This window comes from Ranitomeya variabilis, chromosome 4, assembly GCF_051348905.1.
Source record: "Ranitomeya variabilis isolate aRanVar5 chromosome 4, aRanVar5.hap1, whole genome shotgun sequence".
NCBI classification, from domain to species: Eukaryota; Metazoa; Chordata; class Amphibia; order Anura; family Dendrobatidae; genus Ranitomeya; species Ranitomeya variabilis.
The window spans coordinates 14,769,817-14,797,133 of record NC_135235.1 but is presented as its reverse complement, the minus strand read 5'-3'; the positions used below and the strand labels follow the sequence as shown (position 1 = coordinate 14,797,133).

Here is a 27,317-nt window from a genome sequence, read left to right as displayed (position 1 = left end):
AAACCCCTCCAAAGAAGAGAGGCCCTCCCTGCACCCAGCCTCTCAAACTCCAGCAAGCGCACTTTTGCCAGGTCACCCAGGATGTTCCTAATCACCTCTTCCCTGGGGAGGACTTTCCGCTGAGTAGACACTAGACACCGTGCATTCCACGTGTGGAACCTAGTTACTAAACTAACTAAGAAAACAGTGCCCCGATCTCGGCCACCAAGGGACCTGAATGCCCCATAGGCCCACTCCGCATAGGAAAGGCCAGCCAATGGAAGCACCCACCCTGCTGTAGACCTCTGTATTAAAGGGACACCGAAGCAGGAAATGCTCCATGCTTTCAAGCATACCGCCACACTCTTCGCGGGGACAATCCCGGTCATCAGAGCATCTGCACTTCAGGTTGTCCCTCACATACAGCTTCCCATGGAAGCAGCACCAAGCCAAGTCCCAAAACTTCAAGGGGATCCGCTTAGAGTTCAATAACCCGAGCCCCACCTCCAGATCCCAGATTGGGCAATCCCTGAGCGCCAGGGGCTTCTGAAAGTGGGTCAACAGGACCCTATTGTCAAGTAACCTTCTCGACATGGTCCTGATCTCCCACACTCCCAGACCCCACCTTCAGAACCGGGGTAGCATAAGCCGGAAGATGCCCATGAGGTGTTCGAAGGTCCTTTACCTGCCCTCCTGTCTCCCATTCCTGGAAGAAAGGCCGAAACCACCCCCTACAGGAGAATACCCACAGAGGAGCCCTCTCTGACCAGAGGTTGGCGATGTTTGCCTTAAGAAAGGTGTTTACTAGAAACACCACTGGGTTGACCATACCCAACCCTCCTAGTCTCCTCGTGCGGTACGTGACCTCCCTCTTGATTAGGTTCAGCCTATTTCCCCATAACAATTGGAAAAACAGGCTGTAGACCCGTGTCCAAAGAGGCTCTGGCAAGATGCAGACGCTGCCCAAATATATTAGCAAAGGAAGCAAATAGCCCTTGGCAAGACTAACCCTTTCCCTTAGGGTCAAAGACCAACCCTTCCACTGATCCACCTTCTGGGCGGCAATCTTAAGTCTGCCCTCCCAGTTTTGCTGGGGATAGTCCCCCGGGCCGAAACTGATGCCTAATATTTTTGCTGTGGCCTGAGGCCCTGGAAGGGTGTCCGGGAGATCAAAACTTGGATCTCCCCCTCCCAGCCAGAGACTCTCACACTTGTCCCGGTTGATCATGGAACCGGATGCCACCGAGTAGCGTTCAACCTCAGACATCACCCAATCTGCCTCCTCTCTCGAGGATACAAAAAGGGAAACATCATCAGCGTACGCCACTACCCTCAAGGCGGCCTCTGGCTCCGCCTGGTCCATCCTGACTCCCACCAACGGTCCACGCTCCACCCTCCTTAAAAGGGGGTCGATCGCAAACACGTATAACAGCGGGCTCAGAGGACAGCCCTGGCGGACACCAGACCTCACCTCAAAAGGGTGTCCGACCCAACCGTTCACGAGCGGAAAAGTCTCTGACCCATTGTATAAAACTCTCAACCAATCAACAAACCTCCCAGGCAGACCATACCTCAGAAGGACGGACCAGAGGTACTCATGGTTAACCCGGTCAAAGGCCTTCGCCTGGTCTAAGGACAGCAAGTACCCCTTCCAGTGACCTGCCCTGCTCCACTGCCTCCCGGACACCGAGCACAGCACTAAATGTACTGCAGCCTGGAACAGAGCAGTGCTGGGCCCCCGAAAGGAGCCGGGGCGCAAACTGCACCAACCGATTAAAAAGCACCTTTGCCAGAACCTTTCGGTCCGTATTGAGAAGCGCTATGGGACGCCAATTCTCAATACGGGACGAGTCTTTACCCTTTGACAGGATAATCAGGGCTGACTTCCTCATTGAACTGGGTAGAATGTCCGAGGAGAGGCACTCATTAAAAACCTCAGTCAAGAGGGGGACCAAAGAGTCCCTAAAAGTCTTGTAGAACTCGGATGTTAAGCCATCCGGACCGGGCGACTTTTTGGGCCGGAGCCCATCAATCGCCCGTCTCACTTCCTCTTCCCTGATTGCTTCTGCCAAAACATGAAGAGAGGGGTCATCCCCTGGCTCAGGGATGGTTTCAGTCAGGAAAGCCGACATCTCATCCCGATCAGGATCCCTCCTCCCCAAGAGGTGCAAGTAGAAGGATCTGACCACCTCCAGGATCCCTGATTTGGATCTGTTCAGGGACCCCGTACTGTCAATCAGTCCTCTCACCATCTTACAATTCACTGACAACCTGCAGTTTCTGTAAGGGTCGGGCGAGCGGTACCTCCCGAAATCCCTCTCAAAAACCAAGGATGTGTGCCTATCATACTGGCACCCCTTGAGCAAGGTCTTCACCCTGGAGATTTCCTCTCGGTCCCCTCCAGTCGAGACGAGCTGCTCGAGTTTCCTCCCCAGCTCCCGATACAGGCGGTACCTGTTCAGGCCTCTGAGGCTCGAGAGCTGACGGAAGAACCCTGCGACCCTTCTTTTGAAGATCTCCCACCACTCAGACTTACTGCTACAAAGACCCAAGAGAGGTACCTGGCTCTGAAGAAATTCCTCAAAGGACTGTCTTACTTCCGCCTCTTCCAGAAGGGACGAATTCAGCTTCCATAGGCCTCTCCCCATCCGGGGGGTCTCTGTAACATTCAAAGTAAAGAAAATGAAACAGTGATCGGAGAACTCCACCTCAACAGCGGACACTGCAGAAGAGACGGCTTCCTCCTTTAAAAAAAACCTATCTATCCTAGACCTACTGCTTCCCCTAAAAAAGGTGAAACCCCCGTGACCTGGGGTGTGCCGGATGTGGACATCCACCAGGCGAGCTTCGCTTACTATGCTATTCAAGGCTACGCTATCATAAGCCAGCCGGTCTCCGGGGCCTCCCCTATCACGGAGTCTGGTTACAGTATTAAAATCCCCACCGAAGACCACCTGCCGGCTCGTAAAAAGATAGGGCTTGATCCTCAGGAAGAGACATTTACGGTCCCACTTGGATTGTGGGCCATAGATATTGATGAGCCGAAGCTCCTGTCCCCTCATGAAGACGTCAAGGACCAAACATCTCCCCATTTCTACCTCGATCACCCGTCTGCATTCCACCTCCACGGTCTTAAAAAGGACCGCTACCCCGCTATACGGCTCGGCCGCAAGAGACCAGTATGAGGGCCCACTCCTCCATTCCCTCTTTGCTTTGTAGATGGACCCCAGGTCCGTTAGTCTGGTCTCCTGCAAAAATAAAATATCAGCCTCAACCCGGGTGAAAAAATCAAAGGCCGTAAATCTAGCCGTATCTGACTTTATGCTGGCGACATTAATCGACGCCAGAGTCAACGGGGTAGGTTCCGCCATCATGGGTGATTGAGTTAGATGGCCTGTTTTTTAACCGTACCCCCTGATTTCCTCTCCCCTTCTGAGGAGGAGCCCGACTCACCCCTCCTCTTTAAAGATACCGAGGTGTCCATATCCTCTTTTATAGCACTGGATTTCCCAGAAATAGATTCCTTGCCCCTGGACCCCGAGGTGGTCCCCCCTCCAGAGGAGTGTGAATCCCCCGGAGGACAGACCTCACCACTCCCCGAAGGCACCCCAGATGTTGCGACCGGCCCCTCACCCCCGACCTCCGACACAGCAGAGTCATTGAGGGCTTGGAACCGATTGGAGAGGGGGATCAGAGGGGAGTCAGCGAGCCCTTCCGTAGGCACCCCAGTGGCCAGGGGGGGGGGCTTAGATTTTTTAGCCTTGTTCTTCCTCTTCTTCCGACTCTTACCGGTACGATTGTCACCCGTTTTTTTAGGCTGCTCCACCACCTCTTCATCCAGACTTTCATACTGGGAAGAGTTATCAGAAGCAGCCAACTCCTCCCTCTCCATCCTCCGGATCTCCTCGCTCACCGCCTTCTCCCCCAGGGCCTCAGAGGCTTTGGCTGCCGTCTCCAGGGTGGGGGCAGTCATCACCCCAGTTGCCTGAGGCTTATCCTGCCCCCTGCCCTTACGGCTCCTCACCTGTTGCCACTGGTGGGCAGATGTACCAGCCTCGCCTTTTCTCACCGACCCCTCAGCTCCCCTCATGCCTCCACCCTCAGCCACAGCAGAAGTTGCACCACCGGGGACCCCCCCTTGGCTCCCCCCTGCCGGGCCAGAGATGGTGCTGGAAAAGGAACGGGGGCAGCGGCTATACGGGTGACCTAGGTCACCACACAGGTGACACCTAATGTCACCACAGGCCGCGGCAAGATGGCCTACCCCGCCACACAAGGCACATTTCTGTACCTTGCAGCCTGCGCTGAAGTGGCGGGGATCACCGCACCTGTGGCAGACCTTCGGTTGCCCCTGGTAGAAGATCTGGATTCTGTCCCTCCCCAGAAATGCTGAGGAAGGGATGTGGGTGACCGTACCTCCTGAAACCTTCAACTTTACCATGAAGGTCCAGCCCCCTGACCAAATGCCAAACTCGTCCCTATTTTTTTTAGGGACCTCGGTGACTTCCCCATAACGGGAAAGCCACGTCATTATGTCGACCCCAGAGAGTGACTCGTTACTTGTCAGAACGGTCACCCTCTTTACACTATTTTGGCGAGACACCGCCTGCACGGCAAAGTCTCGCCAGCCGGGCTCCCCCTTTGCCAGTTCGAAATTCGACCAGAAAAGCTCCAAGCCCTCTGGCCGAACAAAACTGACATCGAAGAAGGAGGTGCCAAACGGATGAATCAGGGCAAAGATGTCCGTCGCCCTGAAGTCCATCTTCAGAAGGAGCTCCACAACCCTCGCCCTTGGCGGGCACGCTTCACTGCCCCTCCACCGAAGACGGACCACATTCCGCCTGGCCACCCCCTGCCCGGCTGTCGGGAGGGACCAAACCGTTTCCCCTTCCCTTTTATCTTGGAAGGCAGCCTGGCCGTGTCTATCCAGCCAAAAGGCCAAGTCCACCACTCTTCCCTCTACTTCGATCGTCCGTTCTCCCTTTTTGAGGGCCTCCAGGAAGCGGCGCCGCAAAACGCTATCCCTGAGGTCCAGAGGCGAGGAAACCCCCTGACTAGACCCCGGGGCTCCAGCCACCACCCCCGAATAACTCCGAGAACCTGTGGCTGGGGGGGCAGATGGACCGGCCCCCTCCCCCCTTCTCCCACTACCATCAGACACCGTACTCACACTTGCCACCTTAGACGCACTGCCACTCGCATCCTCAACCATAGACACTTCCATACCCGCACCCTCCTCATCCACTCCATCAGTCACCCCACTCTCACTCACATACACACTGGGGTCAGTTTTATTTTGCCTCACCTTTTGGGTATTTCCAGGTTCACGGCTACCGCCACCTACTGGTGGCATCCTCCCTGCTGGGGGGTTTGGCACACACAGCGCTGCTGTCCCTTTAAGAGTCCTGCTGCCATGGGACTTAAGCAGCACAGCCTGACTTTCCACCACAGCAGGCACAGAGTCTCCTCCCTCACTGGCAGGTAGGAAGCCAGGTGCAGACCCGCCTCCAGCTCCATCCTGCCTTGTCACCGGAGCCCCCACCGCAGGTAAGCCCCCAGACTCAGGGGACCCCGCCAGGCAGGCGCCCTTGCTGCTGTCTGCTGCAGTCCCTGCTCCATTGCTGGCTAAGTCCATTTTTTTTTCCTTTCTTTGGGAAGCCACGCCCCCAGCCTTCAGCCGCACAGCAGAGCTATCCAAAGCTGCACCTGCATGGGCAGCGGGTGCCGAGGAGGCCACGCCCCCTGAGACCGGCCGCAGCGGGACCCCCAGAGCCGACCCAGAGCTGGATCCACCCCCCGGAATCCCCCCAGCGGTACCAGTCCCCTGAGGCACAGCACCCCCCACCACCACACCCTGGGCCACAAACAGCCTGGCCACAGCAGCTCCAGCAGCCGGCCCCAGGCTAGGCCACTCTTCCTCAGCATCCACCAGCGGCGGTGCCCCCAATGCAGGAGGCCCCGACTTCACCGCAGACCCCGCCTTCACCGCAGGCCCCGCCCCCTTTACTTTACTAGGTGCCTGGGTCCCCAGAAGCGATCCAGATTTAGCGGATCCGTAAGTGGGGGACCCAGACACCCCAGCGCTCACCGCCGGAGATGCGGTCCCGGCTGCCACTCTCTTGCCCACCGCTGGGCCACCTTCCACACCATGCTCCATATCAGACACATCACTACCCCCTCCATTACCACAAACAGAGGCAGCGCCCTGCGTGTCATGGCCTGTAATCTCCCCGCTCCCTCGCTGCGGACCCACAACAGAGCCCGAGCCGGGGTGGGTAGCGGGTGCCGCACAGCGGGATCGGGGGGCCCCAGAGAGGGGGACATACACATATTTCTCCACAGTAGATGTTTTCTTCTTCTTACTTTTTTTTGCCTTTCTCTTCATCCCCCTCCTGGTTGCCTCGTCCTCACAGATCTCATCCCCGAACCTCAGCTGGTTAAAACGGACTGGGGACTCGATCTGCCGGATCTGCTGCATGACGAGGCAGCCCCCCTCGCTGCTACTACCACCATCCTCATCCTCCCCCTCGCTCCCGCTGTCCCCTGAAGGGCCAGAATCTGACGGGAGAGCCACCTGGAGATCTCTTACCAGGCCACCAGGCGGTGGGTAGGGCGCGACCTCCTCCTCGCATTCCTCATCATCCTCCTCCACCACCTGGCCGGAGCTCCGTGACCCCTCCGGAGCCCCACCGGTCATGGCTCTGAACCGGTCGTCGTTCTCCAGCTTTTCACGGAAGGGCCCGCTGCCATCCAGGATCTCACACCTCCGGCTTTCCAGGTCTTGTATGAATTGTTTGATCTTCTTGACCGCGGCGGATAGCTCGGCCTTCTTATTGCCGGAGGCCCTGTCAGACCTCTCCTTAGCTACCCTCAACTCCCCCCAGAGGGATTTTAGCTTCCTTGAGGCGTCCTCATACTCGCAGAGGTGCGCATGGATGCGTGAACCATAGCCCACGGCGGATTCTCTAGCCGCCTTAGTACCCCAACCAAGGGGCACCGCTGCAGCACCCCTGCTCGTACTCGGCCTACCTCCGGGGGAAGGAGCCGCCGCGGCCTCAGGGGTCCTACGGGTCTTCATGCTGGATCCCTTGCCTGATTCTTGGCCAGATCTTGTAGCCCTAGCCGGAGTTGGAGTCCTCCCACCCCCCGCCGGCTTGGACCGGGAGGCGGGAGCCGGGGGCCCAGCCCCGGAGGCCAGTCCCAAAATGAGCCTTCTTTCCTGGGAAGGGGGCAGACAAAAAGTCCTGGATGAAAAAGTTTACCTCCCTTCCCAGGAGCTCTCTCTACGCAGCACACAGAGCACACGGCAAGCAGGCTCCACCTCTTCCTGCTGGTGCAGTCACTGTGTACATACATTACATTACTGATCCTGAGTTACATCCTGTATTATACCCCAGAGCTGCACTCACTATTCTGCTGGTGCAGTCACTGTGTACATATATTACATTACTGATCCTGAGTTACATCCTGTATTATACTCCAGAGCTGCACTCACTATCCTGCTGGTGCAGTCACTGTGTACATACATTACATTACTAATCCTGAGTTACATCCTGTATTATACCCCAGAGCTGCACTCACTATTCTGCTGGTGCAGTCACTGTGTACATACATTACTGATCCTGAGTGACATCCTGTATTATACTCCAGAGCTGCACTCACTATTCTGCTGGTGCAGTCACTGTGTACATACATTACATTACTGATCCTGAGTTACATCCTGTATTATACCCCAGAGCTGCACTCACTATTCTGCTGGTACAGTCACTGTGTACATACATTACATTACTGATCCTGAGTTACATCCTGTATTATCCTCCAGAGCTGCACTCACTATTCTGCTGGTGCAGTCACTGTGTACATACATTACATTACTGATCCTGAGTGACTTCCGTATCATATTATTGATCCAGCAGTAACCTCATGAAGTATTTCATGTGCACTACTTGAAATGAAATGCTGATGGGCAGTAAACTTTCTACAGTTGTAAAATTGCTTAGTTCACTATAATGAAATTTTACCTTTTTTTCAGAGACAACATTAACAATTCTAATAGTATGGATGCCGGCATGCATTACTGCCATAGTCATAGGTAAGAATGCAATTAGCAAATAAGTTCTCTACTCCTTCATTATTCATGTGTGCAAAGCATGACCGCTCTTACAGTACAGAGCTCTATAGTGTGACCGCTCTTACAGTACAGAGCTCTATAGTGTGACCGCTCTTACAGTACAGAGCTCTATAGTGTGACCGCTCTTACAGTACAGAGCTCTATAGTGTGACCGCTCTTACAGTACAGAGCTCTATAGTGTGACCGCTCTTACAGTACAGAGCTCTATAGTGTGACCGCTCTTACAGTACAGAGCTCTATAGTGTGACCGCTCTTACAGTACAGAGCTCTATAGTGTGACCGCTCTTACAGTACACAGCTCTATAGTGTGACCGCTCTTACAGTACAGAGCTCTATAGTGTGACCGCTCTTACAGTACACAGCTCTATAGTGTGATCGCTCTTACAGTACAGAGCTCTATAGTGTGACCGCTCTTACAGTACACAGCTCTATAGTGTGACCGCTCTTACAGTACACAGCTCTATAGTGTGACCGCTCTTACAGTACAGAGCTCTATAGTGTGACCGCTCTTACAGTACAGAGCTCTATAGCGTGACCGCTCTTACAGTACAGAGCTCTATAGTGTGACCGCTCTTACAGTACAGAGCTCTATAGTGTGACCGCTCTTACAGTACACAGCTCTATAGTGTGACTGCTCTTACAGTACCGACCTCTATAGTGTGACCGCTCTTACAGTACAGAGCTCTATAGTGTGACCGCTCTTACAGTACAGAGCTCTATAGTGTGACCGCTCTTACAGTACAGAGCTCTACAGTGTGACCGCTCTTACAGTACAGAGCTCTATAGTGTGACCGCTCATATAGTATAGAGCTCTATAGTGTGACCGCTCTTACATTACAGAGCTCTATAGTGTGACCGCTCTTACAGTACAGAGCTCTATAGTGTGACCTCTCTTACAGTACAGAGCTCTATAGTGTGATCGCTCTTACAGTACACAGCTCTATAGTGTGACCGCTCTTACAGTACACAGCTCTATAGTGTGACCGCTCTTACAGTACAGAGCTCTATAGTGTGACCGCTCTTACACTACAGAGCTCTATAGTGTGACCGCTCTTACAGTACAGAGCTCTACAGTGTGACCGCTCTTACAGTACAGAGCTCTATAGTGTGACTGCTCTTACAGTACACAGCTCTATAGTGTGATCGCTCTTACAGTATAGAGCTCTATAGTGTGACCGCTCTTATAGTACAGAGCTCTATAGTGTGACCGCTCTTACAGTACATAGCTCTATAGTGTGACCGCTCTTACAGTACATAGCTCTATAGTGTGATCGCTCTTACAGTATAGAGCTCTATAGTGTGACCGCTCTTATAGTACAGAGCTCTATAGTGTGACCGCTCTTACAGTACATAGCTCTATAGTGTGACCGCTCTTACAGTACATAGCTCTATAGTGTGACCGCTCTTACAGTACAGAGCTCTATAGTGTGACCGCTCTTACAGTACAGAGCTCTATAGTGTGACCGCTCATATAGTATAGAGCTCTATAGTGTGACCGCTCTTACATTACAGAGCTCTATAGTGTGACCGCTCTTACAGTACAGAGCTCTATAGTGTGACCTCTCTTACAGTACAGAGCTCTATAGTGTGATCGCTCTTACAGTACACAGCTCTATAGTGTGACCGCTCTTACAGTACACAGCTCTATAGTGTGACCGCTCTTACAGTACAGAGCTCTATAGTGTGACCGCTCTTACACTACAGAGCTCTATAGTGTGACCGCTCTTACAGTACAGAGCTCTACAGTGTGACCGCTCTTACAGTACAGAGCTCTATAGTGTGACTGCTCTTACAGTACACAGCTCTATAGTGTGATCGCTCTTACAGTATAGAGCTCTATAGTGTGACCGCTCTTATAGTACAGAGCTCTATAGTGTGACCGCTCTTACAGTACAGAGCTCTATAGTGTGACCGCTCTTACAGTACACAGCTCTATAGTGTGATCGCTCTTACAGTATAGAGCTCTATAGTGTGACCGCTCTTATAGTACAGAGCTCTATAGTGTGACCGCTCTTACAGTACATAGCTCTATAGTGTGACCGCTCTTACAGTACATAGCTCTATAGTGTGACCGCTCTTACAGTACAGAGCTCTATAGTGTGACCGCTCTTACAGTACAGAGCTCTATAGTGTGACCGCTCTTACAGTACATAGCTCTATAGTGTGACCGCTCTTACAGTACAGAGCTCTATAGTGTGAACGCTCTTACAGTACACAGCTCTATAGTGTGACCGCTCTTACAGTACATAGCTCTATAGTGTGACCGCTCTTACAGTACAGAGCTCTATAGTGTGACCGCTCTTACAGTACAGAGCTCTATAGTGTGACCGCTCTTACAGTACACAGCTCTATAGTGTGACCGCTCTTACAGTACAGAGCTCAATAGTGTGACCGCTCTTACAGTACAGAGCTCTATAGTGTGACCTCTCTTACAGTACAGAGCTCTATAGTGTGACCGCACTTACAGTACAGAGCTCTATAGTGTGACCGCTCTTACAGTACAGAGCTCTATAGTGTGACCGCTCTTACAGTACAGAGCTCTATAGTGTGACCGCTCTTACAGTACACAGCTCTACAGTGTGACCGCTCTTACAGTACAGAGCTCTATAGTGTGACCGCTCTTACAGTACAGAGCTCTATAGTGTGACCGCTCTTACAGTACAGAGCTCTATAGTGTGACCGCTCTTACAGTACACAGCTCTATAGTGTGACCGCTCTTACAGTACAGAGCTCAATAGTGTGACCGCTCTTACAGTACAGAGCTCCATAGTGTGACCGCTCTTACAGTACAGAGCTCTATAGTGTGACCGCTCTTACAGTACAGAGCTCTATAGTGTGACCGCTCTTACAGTACAGAGCTCTATAGTGTGACCGCTCTTACAGTACACAGCTCTATAGTGTGATCGCTCTTACAGTACAGAGCTCTATAGTGTGACCGCTCTTACAGTATAGAGCTCTATAGTGTGATCTCTCTTACAGTACACAGCTCTATAGTGTGACCGCTCTTACAGTACACAGCTCTATAGTGTTACCGCTCTTACAGTACACAGCTATATAGTTTGACCGCTCTTACAGTACAGAGCTCTATAGTGTGACCGCTCTTACAGTACAGAGCTCTATAGTGTGACCGCTCTTACAGTACAGAGCTCTATAGTGTGACCGCTCTTACAGTACAGAGCTCTATAGTGTGACCGCTCTTACAGTACAGAGCTCTATAGTGTGACCGCTCTTACAGTACACAGCTCTATAGTGTGACCGCTCTTACAGTACACAGCTCTATAGTGTGACCGCTCTTACAGTACACAGCTCTATAGTGTGATCGCTCTTACAGTACAGAGCTCTATAGTGTGACCGCTCTTACAGTACACAGCTCTATAGTGTGACCACTCTTACAGTACACAGCTCTATAGTGTGACCGCTCTTACAGTACAGAGCTCTATAGTGTGACCGCTCTTACAGTACAGAGCTCTATAGCGTGACCGCTCTTACAGTACAGAGCTCTATAGTGTGACCGCTCTTACAGTACAGAGCTCTATAGTGTGACCGCTCTTACAGTACACAGCTCTATAGTGTGACTGCTCTTACAGTACCGACCTCTATAGTGTGACCGCTCTTACAGTACAGAGCTCTATAGTGTGACCGCTCTTACAGTACAGAGCTCTATAGTGTGACCGCTCTTACAGTACAGAGCTCTACAGTGTGACCGCTCTTACAGTACAGAGCTCTATAGTGTGACCGCTCATATAGTATAGAGCTCTATAGTGTGACCGCTCTTACATTACAGAGCTCTATAGTGTGACCGTTCTTACAGTACAGAGCTCTATAGTGTGACCGCTCTTACAGAACAGAGCTCTATAGTGTGACCGCTCTTACCGTACAGAGCTCTATAGTGTGACCGCTCTTACAGTACAGAGCTCTATAGTGTGACCGCTCTTACAGTACAGAGCTCTATAGTAAGATCTCTCTTACAGTACACAGCTCTATAGTGTGACTGCTCTTACAGTACACAGCTCTATAGTGTTACCGCTCTTACAGTACACAGCTCTATAGTTTGACCGCTCTTACAGTACAGAGCTCTATAGTGTGACCGCTCTTACAGTACAGAGCTCTATAGTGTGACCGCTCTTACAGTACAGAGCTCTATAGTGTGACCGCCCTTACAGTACAGAGCTCTATAGTGTGACCGCCCTTACAGTACAGAGCTCTATAGTGTGACCGCCCTTACAGTACAGAGCTCTATAGTGTGACCGCTCTTACAGTACACAGCTCTATAGTGTGACCGCTCTTACAGTACAGAGCTCAATAGTGTGACCGCTCTTACAGTACAGAGCTCTATAGTGTGACCTCTCTTACAGTACAGAGCTCTATAGTGTGACCGCACTTACAGTACAGAGCTCTATAGTGTGACCGCTATTACAGTACAGAGCTCTATAGTGTGACCGCTCTTACAGTACAGAGCTCTATAGTGTGACCGCTCTTACAGTACAGAGCTCTATAGTGTGACCGCTCTTACAGTACAGAGCTCTATAGTGTGACCGCTCTTACCGTACAGACCTCTATAGTGTGACCGCTCTTACAGTACAGAGCTCTATAGTGTGACCGCTCTTACAGTACAGAGCTCTATAGTAAGATCTCTCTTACAGTACACAGCTCTATAGTGTGACTGCTCTTACAGTACACAGCTCTATAGTGTTACCGCTCTTACAGTACACAGCTCTATAGTTTGACCGCTCTTACAGTACAGAGCTCTATAGTGTGACCGCTCTTACAGTACAGAGCTCTATAGTGTGACCGCTCTTACAGTACAGAGCTCTATAGTGTGACCGCTCTTACAGTACAGAGCTCTATAGTGTGACCGCTCTTACAGTACAGAGCTCCATAGTGTGACCGCTCTTACAGTACACAGCTCTATAGTGTGACCGCTCTTACAGTATAGAGCTCTATAGTGTGACCTCTCTTACAGTACAGAGCTCTATAGTGTGACTGCTCTTACAGTACACAGCTCTATAGTGTGACCGCTCTTACAGTACACAGCTCTATAGTGTGATCGCTCTTACAGTACACAGCTCTATAGTGTGACCGCCCTTACAGTACACAGCTCTATAGTGTGACCGCTCTTACAGTACAGAGCTCTATAGTGTGACCGCTCTTACAGTACAGAGCTCTATAGTGTGACCGCTCTTACAGTACAGAGCTCTACAGTGTGACCGCTCTTACAGTACAGATCTCTATAGTGTGACCGCTCTTATAGTACAGAGCTCTATAGTGTGACCGCTCTTACATTACAGAGCTCTATAGTGTGACCGCTCTTACAGTACAGAGCTCTATAGTGTGACCTCTCTTACAGTACAGAGCTCTATAGTGTGATCGCTCTTACAGTACACAGCTCTAGTGTGACCGCTCTTACAGTACACAGCTCTATAGTGTGACCGCTCTTACAGTACAGAGCTCTATAGTGTGACCGCTCTTACAGTACACAGCTCTATAGTGTGATCGCTCTTACAGTATAGAGCTCTATAGTGTGACCGCTCTTACAGTACAGATCTCTATAGTGTGACCGCTCTTATAGTACAGAGCTCTATAGTGTGACCGCTCTTACATTACAGAGCTCTATAGTGTGACCGCTCTTACAGTACAGAGCTCTATAGTGTGACCTCTCTTACAGTACAGAGCTCTATAGTGTGATCGCTCTTACAGTACACAGCTCTAGTGTGACCGCTCTTACAGTACACAGCTCTATAGTGTGACCGCTCTTACAGTACAGAGCTCTATAGTGTGACTGCTCTTACAGTACACAGCTCTATAGTGTGATCGCTCTTACAGTATAGAGCTCTATAGTGTGACCGCTCTTATAGTACAGAGCTCTATAGTGTGACCGCTCTTACAGTACAGAGCTCTATAGTGTGACCGCTCTTACAGTACACAGCTCTATAGTGTGATCGCTCTTACAGTATAGAGCTCTATAGTGTGACCGCTCTTATAGTACAGAGCTCTATAGTGTGACCGCTCTTACAGTACATAGCTCTATAGTGTGACCGCTCTTACAGTACATAGCTCTATAGTGTGACCGCTCTTACAGTACAGAGCTCTATAGTGTGACCGCTCTTACAGTACAGAGCTCTATAGTGTGACCGCTCTTACAGTACATAGCTCTATAGTGTGACCGCTCTTACAGTACAGAGCTCTATAGTGTGAACGCTCTTACAGTACACAGCTCTATAGTGTGACCGCTCTTACAGTACATAGCTCTATAGTGTGACCGCTCTTACAGTACAGAGCTCTATAGTGTGACCGCTCTTACAGTACAGAGCTCTATAGTGTGACCGCTCTTACAGTACACAGCTCTATAGTGTGACCGCTCTTACAGTACAGAGCTCAATAGTGTGACCGCTCTTACAGTACAGAGCTCTATAGTGTGACCTCTCTTACAGTACAGAGCTCTATAGTGTGACCGCACTTACAGTACAGAGCTCTATAGTGTGACCGCTATTACAGTACAGAGCTCTACAGTGTGACCGCTCTTACAGTACAGAGCTCTATAGTGTGACCGCTCTTACAGTACAGAGCTCTATAGTGTGACCGCTCTTACAGTACAGAGCTCTATAGTGTGACCGCTCTTACAGTACACAGCTCTATAGTGTGACCGCTCTTACAGTACAGAGCTCAATAGTGTGACCGCTCTTACAGTACAGAGCTCCATAGTGTGACCGCTCTTACAGTACAGAGCTCTATAGTGTGACCGCTCTTACAGTACAGAGCTCTATAGTGTGACCGCTCTTACAGTACAGAGCTCTATAGTGTGACCGCTCTTACAGTACACAGCTCTATAGTGTGATCGCTCTTACAGTACAGAGCTCTATAGTGTGACCGCTCTTACAGTATAGAGCTCTATAGTGTGATCTCTCTTACAGTACACAGCTCTATAGTGTGACCGCTCTTACAGTACACAGCTCTATAGTGTTACCGCTCTTACAGTACACAGCTATATAGTTTGACCGCTCTTACAGTACAGAGCTCTATAGTGTGACCGCTCTTACAGTACAGAGCTCTATAGTGTGACCGCTCTTACAGTACAGAGCTCTATAGTGTGACCGCTCTTACAGTACAGAGCTCTATAGTGTGACCGCTCTTACAGTACAGAGCTCTATAGTGTGACCGCTCTTACAGTACACAGCTCTATAGTGTGACCGCTCTTACAGTACACAGCTCTATAGTGTGACCGCTCTTACAGTACACAGCTCTATAGTGTGATCGCTCTTACAGTACAGAGCTCTATAGTGTGACCGCTCTTACAGTACACAGCTCTATAGTGTGACCACTCTTACAGTACACAGCTCTATAGTGTGACCGCTCTTACAGTACAGAGCTCTATAGTGTGACCGCTCTTACAGTACAGAGCTCTATAGCGTGACCGCTCTTACAGTACAGAGCTCTATAGTGTGACCGCTCTTACAGTACAGAGCTCTATAGTGTGACCGCTCTTACAGTACACAGCTCTATAGTGTGACTGCTCTTACAGTACCGACCTCTATAGTGTGACCGCTCTTACAGTACAGAGCTCTATAGTGTGACCGCTCTTACAGTACAGAGCTCTATAGTGTGACCGCTCTTACAGTACAGAGCTCTACAGTGTGACCGCTCTTACAGTACAGAGCTCTATAGTGTGACCGCTCATATAGTATAGAGCTCTATAGTGTGACCGCTCTTACATTACAGAGCTCTATAGTGTGACCGTTCTTACAGTACAGAGCTCTATAGTGTGACCGCTCTTACAGAACAGAGCTCTATAGTGTGACCGCTCTTACCGTACAGAGCTCTATAGTGTGACCGCTCTTACAGTACAGAGCTCTATAGTGTGACCGCTCTTACAGTACAGAGCTCTATAGTAAGATCTCTCTTACAGTACACAGCTCTATAGTGTGACTGCTCTTACAGTACACAGCTCTATAGTGTTACCGCTCTTACAGTACACAGCTCTATAGTTTGACCGCTCTTACAGTACAGAGCTCTATAGTGTGACCGCTCTTACAGTACAGAGCTCTATAGTGTGACCGCTCTTACAGTACAGAGCTCTATAGTGTGACCGCCCTTACAGTACAGAGCTCTATAGTGTGACCGCCCTTACAGTACAGAGCTCTATAGTGTGACCGCCCTTACAGTACAGAGCTCTATAGTGTGACCGCTCTTACAGTACACAGCTCTATAGTGTGACCGCTCTTACAGTACAGAGCTCAATAGTGTGACCGCTCTTACAGTACAGAGCTCTATAGTGTGACCTCTCTTACAGTACAGAGCTCTATAGTGTGACCGCACTTACAGTACAGAGCTCTATAGTGTGACCGCTATTACAGTACAGAGCTCTATAGTGTGACCGCTCTTACAGTACAGAGCTCTATAGTGTGACCGCTCTTACAGTACAGAGCTCTATAGTGTGACCGCTCTTACAGTACAGAGCTCTATAGTGTGACCGCTCTTACCGTACAGACCTCTATAGTGTGACCGCTCTTACAGTACAGAGCTCTATAGTGTGACCGCTCTTACAGTACAGAGCTCTATAGTAAGATCTCTCTTACAGTACACAGCTCTATAGTGTGACTGCTCTTACAGTACACAGCTCTATAGTGTTACCGCTCTTACAGTACACAGCTCTATAGTTTGACCGCTCTTACAGTACAGAGCTCTATAGTGTGACCGCTCTTACAGTACAGAGCTCTATAGTGTGACCGCTCTTACAGTACAGAGCTCTATAGTGTGACCGCTCTTACAGTACAGAGCTCTATAGTGTGACCGCTCTTACAGTACAGAGCTCCATAGTGTGACCGCTCTTACAGTACACAGCTCTATAGTGTGACCGCTCTTACAGTATAGAGCTCTATAGTGTGACCTCTCTTACAGTACAGAGCTCTATAGTGTGACTGCTCTTACAGTACACAGCTCTATAGTGTGACCGCTCTTACAGTACACAGCTCTATAGTGTGATCGCTCTTACAGTACACAGCTCTATAGTGTGACCGCCCTTACAGTACACAGCTCTATAGTGTGACCGCTCTTACAGTACAGAGCTCTATAGTGTGACCGCTCTTACAGTACAGAGCTCTATAGTGTGACCGCTCTTACAGTACAGAGCTCTACAGTGTGACCGCTCTTACAGTACAGATCTCTATAGTGTGACCGCTCTTATAGTACAGAGCTCTATAGTGTGACCGCTCTTACATTACAGAGCTCTATAGTGTGACCGCTCTTACAGTACAGAGCTCTATAGTGTGACCTCTCTTACAGTACAGAGCTCTATAGTGTGATCGCTCTTACAGTACACAGCTCTAGTGTGACCGCTCTTACAGTACACAGCTCTATAGTGTGACCGCTCTTACAGTACAGAGCTCTATAGTGTGACCGCTCTTACACTACAGAGCTCTATAGTGTGACCGCTCTTACAGTACAGAGCTCTACAGTGTGACCGCTCTTACAGTACAGAGCTCTATAGTGTGACCGCTCTTATAGTACAGAGCTCTATAGTGTGACCGCTCTTACATTACAGAGCTCTATAGTGTGACCGCTCTTACAGTACAGAGCTCTATAGTGTGACTTCTCTTACAGTACAGAGCTCTATAGTGCGACCGCTCTTACAGTACACAGCTCTATAGTGTGACCGCTCTTACAGTACAGAGCTCTATAGTGTGACCGCTCTTACAGTACAGAGCTCTATAGTGTCACCGCTCTTACAGTACACAGCTCTATAGTGTGACCGCTCTTACAGTACAGAGCTCAATAGTGTGACCGCTCTTACAGTACAGAGCTCTATAGTGTGACCTCTCTTACAGTACAGAGCTCTATAGTGTGACCGCACTTACAGTACAGAGCTCTATAGTGTGACCGCTATTACAGTACAGAGCTCTATAGTGTGACCGCTCTTACAGTACAGAGCTCTATAGTGTGACCGCTCTTACAGTACAGACCTCTATAGTGTGACCGCTCTTACAGTACAGAGCTCTATAGTGTGACCGCTCTTACAGTACACAGCTCTATAGTGTGACCGCTCTTACAGTACACAGCTCTATAGTGTGACCGCTCTTACAGTACAGAGCTCTATAGTGTGACCGCTCTTACAGTACAGAGCTCTATAGTGTGATGGCTCTTACAGTACAGAGCTCTATAGTGTGACCGCTCTTACAGTACAGAGCTCTATAGTGTGACCGCTCTTACAGTACAGAGCTCTATAGTGTGACCGCTCTTACAGTACAGAGCTCTATAGTGTGACCGCTCTTACAGTACACAGCTCTATAGTGTGACCGCTCTTACAGTACACAGCTCTATAGTGTGATCGCTCTTACAGTACACAGCTCTATAGTGTGACCGCTCTTACAGTACACAGCTCTATAGTGTGACCGCTCTTACAGTACAGAGCTCTATAGTGTGACCGCTCTTACAGTACAGAGCTCTACAGTGTGACCGCTCTTACAGTACAGAGCTCTATAGTGTGACCGCTCTTATAGTACAGAGCTCTATAGTGTGACCGCTCTTACATTACAGAGCTCTATAGTGTGACCGCTCTTACAGTACAGAGCTCTATAGTGTGACCTCTCTTACAGTACAGAGCTCTATAGTGTGATCGCTCTTACAGTACACAGCTCTATAGTGTGACCGCTCTTACAGTATAGAGCTCTATAGTGTGACCTCTCTTACAGTACAGAGCTCTATAGTGTGACCGCTCTTACAGTACAGAGCTCTATAGTGTGACCGCTCTTACAGTACACAGCTCTATAGTGTGACCGCTCTTACAGTACAGAGCTCTATAGTGTGACCGCTCTTACAGTACAGAGCTCTATAGTGTGACCGCTCTTACAGTACAGAGCTCTATAGTGTGACCGCTCTTACAGTACCGACCTCTATAGTGTGACCGCTCTTACAGTACAGAGCTCTATAGTGTGACCGCACTTACAGTACAGAGCTCTATAGTGTGACCGCTATTACAGTACAGAGCTCTATAGTGTGACCGCTCTTACAGTACAGAGCTCTATAGTGTGACCGCTCTTACAGTACAGAGCTCTATAGTGTGACCGCTCTTACAGTACAGACCTCTATAGTGTGACCGATCTTACAGTACAGAGCTCTATAGTGTGACCGCTCTTACAGTACAGAGCTCTATAGTGTGATCTCTCTTACAGTACACAGCTCTATAGTGTGACTGCTCTTACAGTACACAGCTCTATAGTGTTACCGCTCTTACAGTACACAGCTCTATAGTGTGACCGCTCTTACAGTACACAGCTCTATAGTGTGACCGCTCTTACAGTACAGAGCTCAATAGTGTGACCGCTCTTACAGTACAGAGCTCTATAGTGTGACCTCTCTTACAGTACAGAGCTCTATAGTGTGACCGCACTTACAGTACAGAGCTCTATAGTGTGACCGCTATTACAGTACAGAGCTCTATAGTGTGACCGCTCTTACAGTACAGAGCTCTATAGTGTGACCGCTCTTACAGTACAGAGCTCTATAGTGTGACCGCTCTTACAGTACAGACCTCTATAGTGTGACCGATCTTACAGTACAGAGCTCTATAGTGTGACCGCTCTTACAGTACAGAGCTCTATAGTGTGATCTCTCTTACAGTACAGAGCTCTATAGTGTGACCGCTCTTACAGTACAGAGCTCTATAGTGTGACCGCTCTTACAGAACAGAGCTCTATAGTGTGACCGCTCTTACAGTACAGAGCTCTATAGTGTGACCGCTCTTACAGTACAGAGCTCTATAGTGTGACCGCTCTTACAGTACAGAGCTCCATAGTGTGACCGCTCTTACAGTACACAGCTCTATAGTGTGACCGCTCTTACAGTATAGAGCTCTATAGTGTGACCGCTCTTACAGTACAGAGCTCTATAGTGTGACCGCAATTACAGTACACAGCTCTATAGTGTGACCGCTCTTACTGTACAGAGCTCTATAGTGTGACCGCTCTTACAGTACACAGCTCTATAGTGTGATCGCTCTTACAGTACACAGCTCTATAGTGTGACCACCCTTACAGTACACAGCTCTATAGTGTGACCGCTCTTACAGTACAGAGCTCTACAGTGTGACCGCTCTTACAGTACAGATCTCTATAGTGTGACCGCTCTTATAGTACAGAGCTCTATAGTGTGACCGCTCTTACATTACAGAGCTCTATAGTGTGACCGCTCTTACAGTACAGAGCTCTATAGTGTGACCTCTCTTACAGTACAGAGCTCTATAGTGTGATCGCTCTTACAGTACACAGCTCTATAGTGTGACCGCTCTTACAGTACACAGCTCTATAGTGTGACCGCTCTTACAGTACAGAGCTCTATAGTGTGACCGCTCTTACAGTACAGAGCTCTATAGTGTGACCGCTCTTACAGTACAGAGCTCTATAGTGTGACCGCTCTTACAGTACACAGCTCTATAGTGTGACCGCTCTTACAGTACATAGCTCTATAGTGTGACCGCTCTTACAGTACAGAGCTCTATAGTGTGACCGCTCTTACAGTACAGAGCTCTATAGTGTGACCGCTCTTACAGTACACAGCTCTATAGTGTGACCGCTCTTACAGTACAGAGCTCTACAGTGTGACCGCTCTTACAGTACAGAGCTCTATAGTGTGACCGCTCTTATAGTACAGAGCTCTATAGTGTGACCGCTCTTACATTACAGAGCTCTATAGTGTGACCGCTCTTACAGTACAGAGCTCTATAGTGTGACTTCTCTTACAGTACAGAGCTCTATAGTGCGACCGCTCTTACATTACACAGCTCTATAGTGTGACCGCTCTTACAGTACAGAGCTCTATAGTGTGACCGCTCTTACAGTACAGAGCTCAATAGTGTGACCGCTCTTACAGTACAGAGCTCTATAGTGTGACCTCTCTTACAGTACAGAGCTCTATAGTGTGACCGCACTTACAGTACAGAGCTCTATAGTGTGACCGCTATTACAGTACAGAGCTCTATAGTGTGACCGCTCTTACAGTACAGAGCTCTATAGTGTGACCGCTCTTACAGTACAGACCTCTATAGTGTGACCGCTCTCACAGTACAGAGCTCTATAGTGTGACCGCTCTTACAGTACACAGCTCTATAGTGTGACCGCTCTTACAGTACACAGCTCTATAGTGTGACCGCTCTTACAGTACACAGCTCTATAGTGTGACCGCTCTTACAGTACATAGCTCTATAGTGTGACCGCTCTTACAGTACAGAGCTCTATAGTGTGACCGCTCTTACAGTACAGAGCTCTATAGTGTGACCGCTCTTACAGTACACAGCTCTATAGTGTGACCGCTCTTACAGTACAGAGCTCTACAGTGTGACCGCTCTTACAGTACAGAGCTCTATAGTGTGACCGCTCTTATAGTACAGAGCTCTATAGTGTGACCGCTCTTACATTACAGAGCTCTATAGTGTGACCGCTCTTACAGTACAGAGCTCTATAGTGTGACTTCTCTTACAGTACAGAGCTCTATAGTGCGACCGCTCTTACATTACACAGCTCTATAGTGTGACCGCTCTTACAGTACAGAGCTCTATAGTGTGACCGCTCTTACAGTACAGAGCTCAATAGTGTGACCGCTCTTACAGTACAGAGCTCTATAGTGTGACCTCTCTTACAGTACAGAGCTCTATAGTGTGACCGCACTTACAGTACAGAGCTCTATAGTGTGACCGCTATTACAGTACAGAGCTCTATAGTGTGACCGCTCTTACAGTACAGAGCTCTATAGTGTGACCGCTCTTACAGTACAGACCTCTATAGTGTGACCGCTCTTACAGTACAGAGCTCTATAGTGTGACCGCTCTTACAGTACACAGCTCTATAGTGTGACCGCTCTTACAGTACACAGCTCTATAGTGTGACCGCTCTTACAGTACAGAGCTCTATAGTGTGACCGCTCTTACAGTACAGAGCTCTATAGTGTGATGGCTCTTACAGTACAGAGCTCTATAGTGTGACCGCTCTTACAGTACAGAGCTCTATAGTGTGATGGCTCTTACAGTACAGAGCTCTATAGTGTGACCGCTCTTACAGTACAGAGCTCTATAGTGTGACCGCTCTTACAGTACAGAGCTCTATAGTGTGACCGCTCTTACAGTACAGAGCTCTATAGTGTGACCGCTCTTACAGTACAGAGCTCTATAGTGTGACCGCTCTTACAGTACAGAGCTCTATAGTGTGACCGCTCTTACACTACACAGCTCCATAGTGTGACCGCTCTTACAGTACAGAGCTCTATAGTGTGACCGCTCTTACAGTACAGAGTTCTATAGTGTGATCGCTCTTACAGTACAGAGCTCTATAGTGTGACCGCTCTTACAGTATACAGCTCTATAGTGTGACCGCTCTTACAGTACAGAGCTCTATAGTGTGACCGCTCTTACAGTACAGAGCTCTATAGTGTGACCGCTCTTACAGTACAGAGCTCTATAGTGTGACCGCTCTTACAGTACAGAGCTCTATAGTGTGATCGCTCTTACAGTACAGAGCTCTATAGTGTGACCGCTCTTACAGTATACAGCTCTATAGTGTGACCGCTCTTACAGTACAGAGCTCTATAGTGTGACCGCTCTTACAGTACAGAGCTCTATAGTGTGACCGCTCTTACAGTACAGAGCTCTATAGTGTGACCGCTCTTACAGTACAGAGCTCTATAGTGTGACCGCTCTTACAGTACAGAGCTCTATAGTGTGACCGCTCTTACAGTACAGAGCTCTATAGTGTGACCGCTCTTACAGTACAGACCTCTATAGTGTGACCGCTCTTACAGTACAGACCTCTATAGTGTGACCGCTCTTACAGTACAGAGCTCTATAGTGTGATCGCTCTTACAGTACAGAGCTCTATAGTGTGACCGCTCTTACAGTATACAGCTCTATAGTGTGACCGCTCTTACAGTACAGAGCTCTATAGTGTGACCGCTCTTACAGTACAGAGCTCTATAGTGTGACCGCTCTTACAGTAGAGCTCTATAGTGTGACCGCTCTTACAGTACAGACCTCTATAGTGTGACCGCTCTTACAGTATAGAGCTCTATAGTGTGATCTCTCTTACAGTACACAGCTCTATAGTGTGACCGCTCTTACAGTACACAGCTCTATAGTGTTACCGCTCTTACAGTACACAGCTCTATAGTTTGTCCGCTCTTACAGTACAGAGCTCTATAGTGTGACCGCTCTTACAGTACAGAGCTCTATAGTGTGACCGCTCTTACAGTACAGAGCTCTATAGTGTGGCCGCTCTTACAGTACAGAGCTCTATAGTGTGACCGCTCTTACAGTACAGAGCTCCATAGTGTGACCGCTCTTACAGTACAGAGCTCTATAGTGTGACCGCTCTTACAGTACAGAGCTCTATAGTGTGACCGCTCTTACAGTACAGAGCTCTATAGTGTGACCTCTCTTACAGTACAGAGCTCTATAGTGTGACCGCTCTTACAGTACAGAGCTCTATAGTGTCACCGCTCTTACAGTACAGAGCTCTATAGTGTGACCGCTCTTACAGTACAGAGCTCTATAGTGTGACCGCTCTTACAGTACAGAGCTCTATAGTGTGACCGCTCTTACAGTACAGAGCTCTATAGTGTGACCTCTCTTACAGTACAGAGCTCTATAGTGTGACCGCTCTTACAGAACAGAGCTCTATAGTGTGACCGCTCTTACAGTACAGGGCACTATAGTGTGACCGCTCTTACTGTACAGAGCTCTATAGTGTGACCGCTGTTACAGTACAGGGCTCTATAGTGTGACCGCTCTTACAGTATAGAGCACTATAGTTTGACCGCTCTTACAGTACAGAGCTCTATAGTGTGACCGCTCTTACAGTACAGAGCTCTATAGTGTGACCGCTCTTACAGTACAGAGCTCTATAGTGTGACCTCTCTTACAGTACACAGCTCTATAGTGTGACCACTCTTACAGTACAGAGCTCTATAGTGTGACCACTCTTACAGTACACAGCTCTATAGTGTGACCGCTCTTACAGTACAGAGCTCTATAGTGTGACCGCTCTTACAGTACAGAGCTCTATAGTGTGACCGCTCTTACAGTACAGAGCTCTGTAGTGTGACCGCTCTTACAGTACAGAGCTCTATAGTGTGACCGCTCTTACAGTACAGACCTCTATAGTGTGAACGCTCTTACTGTACAGAGCTCTATAGTGTGTCCTCTCTTACAGTACAGAGCTCTATAGTGTGACCGCTCTTACAGTATAGAGCTCTATAGTTTGACCGCTCTTACAGTACAGAGCTCTATAGTGTGACCGCTCTTACAGTACAGAGCTCTATAGTGTGATCGCTCTTACAGTATAGAGCTCTATAGTGTGATCGCTCTTACAGTACACAACTCTATAGTGTGACCGCTCTTACAGTACACAGCTCTATAGTGTGACTGCTCTTACAGTACAGAGCTCTATAGTGTGACCGCTCTTACAGTACAGAGCTTTATAGTGTGACCGCTCTTACAGTACAGAGCTCTATAGTGTGACCGCTCTTACAGTACAGAGCTCTATAGTGTGACCGCTCTTACAGTACAGAGCTCTATAGTGTGACTGCTCTTATAGTACAGAGCTCTATAGTGTGATCGCTCTTACAGTACAGAGCTCTATAGTGTGACCGCTCTTACGTACAGAGCTCTATAGTGTGACCGCCCTTACAGTACAGAGCTCTATAGTGTGACCGCACTTACAGTACAGAGCTCTATAGTGTCACCGCTCTTACAGTACAGAGCTCTATAGTGTGACCGCTCTTACAGTAGAGCTCTATAGTGTCACCGCTCTTACAGTACACAGCTCTATAGTGCGACCGCTCTTACAGTACAGAGCTCTATAGTGTGACCGCTCTTACATTACACAGCTCTATAGTGTGACCGCTCTTACAGTACAGAGCTCTATAGTGTCACCGCTCTTACAGTACAGAGCTCTATAGTGTGACCGCTCTTACAGTACAGAGCTCTATAGTGTCACCGCTCTTACAGTACAGAGCTCTATAGTGTGACCACTCTTACAGTACACAGCTCTATAGTGTGACCGCTCTTACAGTACAGAGCTCTATAGTGTCACCGCTCTTACAGTACAGAGCTCTATAGTGTGACCGCTCTTACAGTACAGAGCTCTATAGTGTCACCGCTCTTACAGTACACAGCTCTATAGTGTGACCGCTCTTACAGTACAGAGCTCTATAGTGTCACCGCTCTTACATTACACAGCTCTATAGTGTGACCGCTCTTACAGTACAGAGCTCTATAGTGTGACCACTCTTACAGTACACAGCTCTATAGTGTGACCGCTCTTACAGTACAGAGCTCTATAGTGTGACCGCTCTTACAGTACAGAGCTCTATAGTGTGACCGCTCTTACAGTACAGAGCTCTGTAGTGTGACCGCTCTTACAGTACAGAGCTCTATAGTGTGACCGCTCTTACAGTACAGAGCTCTATAGTGTGACCGCTCTTACAGTACACAGCTCTATAGTGTGACCGCTCTTACAGTACAGAGCTCTATAGTGTGAACGCTCTTACTGTACAGAGCTCTATAGTGTGTCCTCTCTTACAGTACAGAGCTCTATAGTGTGACCGCTCTTACTGTATAGAGCTCTATAGTTTGACCGCTCTTACAGTACAGAGCTCTATAGTGTGACCGCTCTTACAGTACAGAGCTCTATAGTGTGATCGCTCTTACAGTATAGAGCTCTATAGTGTGATCGCTCTTACAGTACACAACTCTATAGTGTGACCGCTCTTACAGTACACAGCTCTATAGTGTGACTGCTCTTACAGTACAGAGCTCTATAGTGTGACCGCTCTTACAGTACAGAGCTTTATAGTGTGACCGCTCTTACAGTACAGAGCTCTATAGTGTGACCGCTCTTACAGTACAGAGCTCTATAGTGTGACCGCTCTTACAGTACAGAGCTCTATAGTGTGACTGCTCTTATAGTACAGAGCTCTATAGTGTGATCGCTCTTACAGTACAGAGCTCTATAGTGTGACCGCTCTTACGTACAGAGCTCTATAGTGTGACCGCCCTTACAGTACAGAGCTCTATAGTGTGACCGCTCTTACAGTACAGAGCTCTATAGTGTCACCGCTCTTACAGTACAGAGCTCTATAGTGTGACCGCTCTTACAGTAGAGCTCTATAGAGTCACCGCTCTTACAGTACACAGCTCTATAGTGTGACCGCTCTTACAGTACAGAGCTCTATAGTGTGACCACTCTTACAGTACACAGCTCTATAGTGTGACCGCTCTTACAGTACAGAGCTCTATAGTGTCACCGCTCTTACAGTACAGAGCTCTATAGTGTGACCGCTCTTACAGTACAGAGCTCTATAGTGTCACCGCTCTTACAGTACACAGCTCTATAGTGTGACCGCTCTTACAGTACAGAGCTCTATAGTGTCACCGCTCTTACATTACACAGCTCTATAGTGTGACCGCTCTTACAGTACAGAGCTCTATAGTGTGACCGCTCTTACAGTACACAGCTCTATAGTGTGACCGCTCTTACAGTACAGAGCTCTATAGTGTGACCGCTCTTACAATACAGAGCTCTATAGTGTGACCGCTCTTACAGTACAGAGCTCTATAGTGTGACCGCTCTTACAGTACAGAGCTCTATAGTGTGACCGCTCTTACAGTACAGAGCTCTATAATGTGACCGCTCTTACAGTACAGAGCTCTATAGTGTGACCACTCTTACAGTACAGAGCTCTATAGTGTGACCGCTCTTACAGTACAGAGCTCTATAGTGTGACCTCTCTTACAGTACACAGCTCTATAGTGTGACCGCTCTTACAGTACAGGGCTCTATAGTGTGACCGCTCTTACAGTACAGAGCTCTATAGTGTGACCGCTCTTACAGTACAGAGCTCTATAGTGTGACCGCTCTTACAGTACACAGCTCTATAGTGTGACCGCTCTTACAGTAGAGCTCTATAGTGTGACCGCTCTTACAGTACAGAGCTCTATAGCGTGACTGCTCTTACAGTACACAGCTCTATAGCGTGACCGCTCTTACAGTACAGAGCTCTATAGTGTGACCGCTCTTACAGTACAGAGCTCTATAGTGTGACCGCTCTTACAGTACAGAGCTCTATAGTGTGACCGCTCTTACAGTACAGAGCTCTATAGTGTGACCACTCTTACAGTACAGAGCTCTATAATGTGATCGCTCTTACAGTACAGAGCTCTATAGTGTGA

At 48.8% G+C, this 27,317-nt stretch overlaps 1 protein-coding gene across 1 annotated transcript in view; it reads left to right on the top strand.

Moving 5' to 3' along the window:
* LOC143768328 (uncharacterized) overlaps positions 1-27,317 on the top strand; it is a 59,054-nt gene that overhangs the window by 2,381 nt on the left and 29,356 nt on the right. Inside the window, exon 3 of the mRNA XM_077257015.1 lies at positions 8,012-8,071. Coding sequence (XP_077113130.1) covers positions 8,012-8,071 — 60 coding nt within the window. The remainder of the gene's footprint in view (positions 1-8,011; positions 8,072-27,317) is intronic.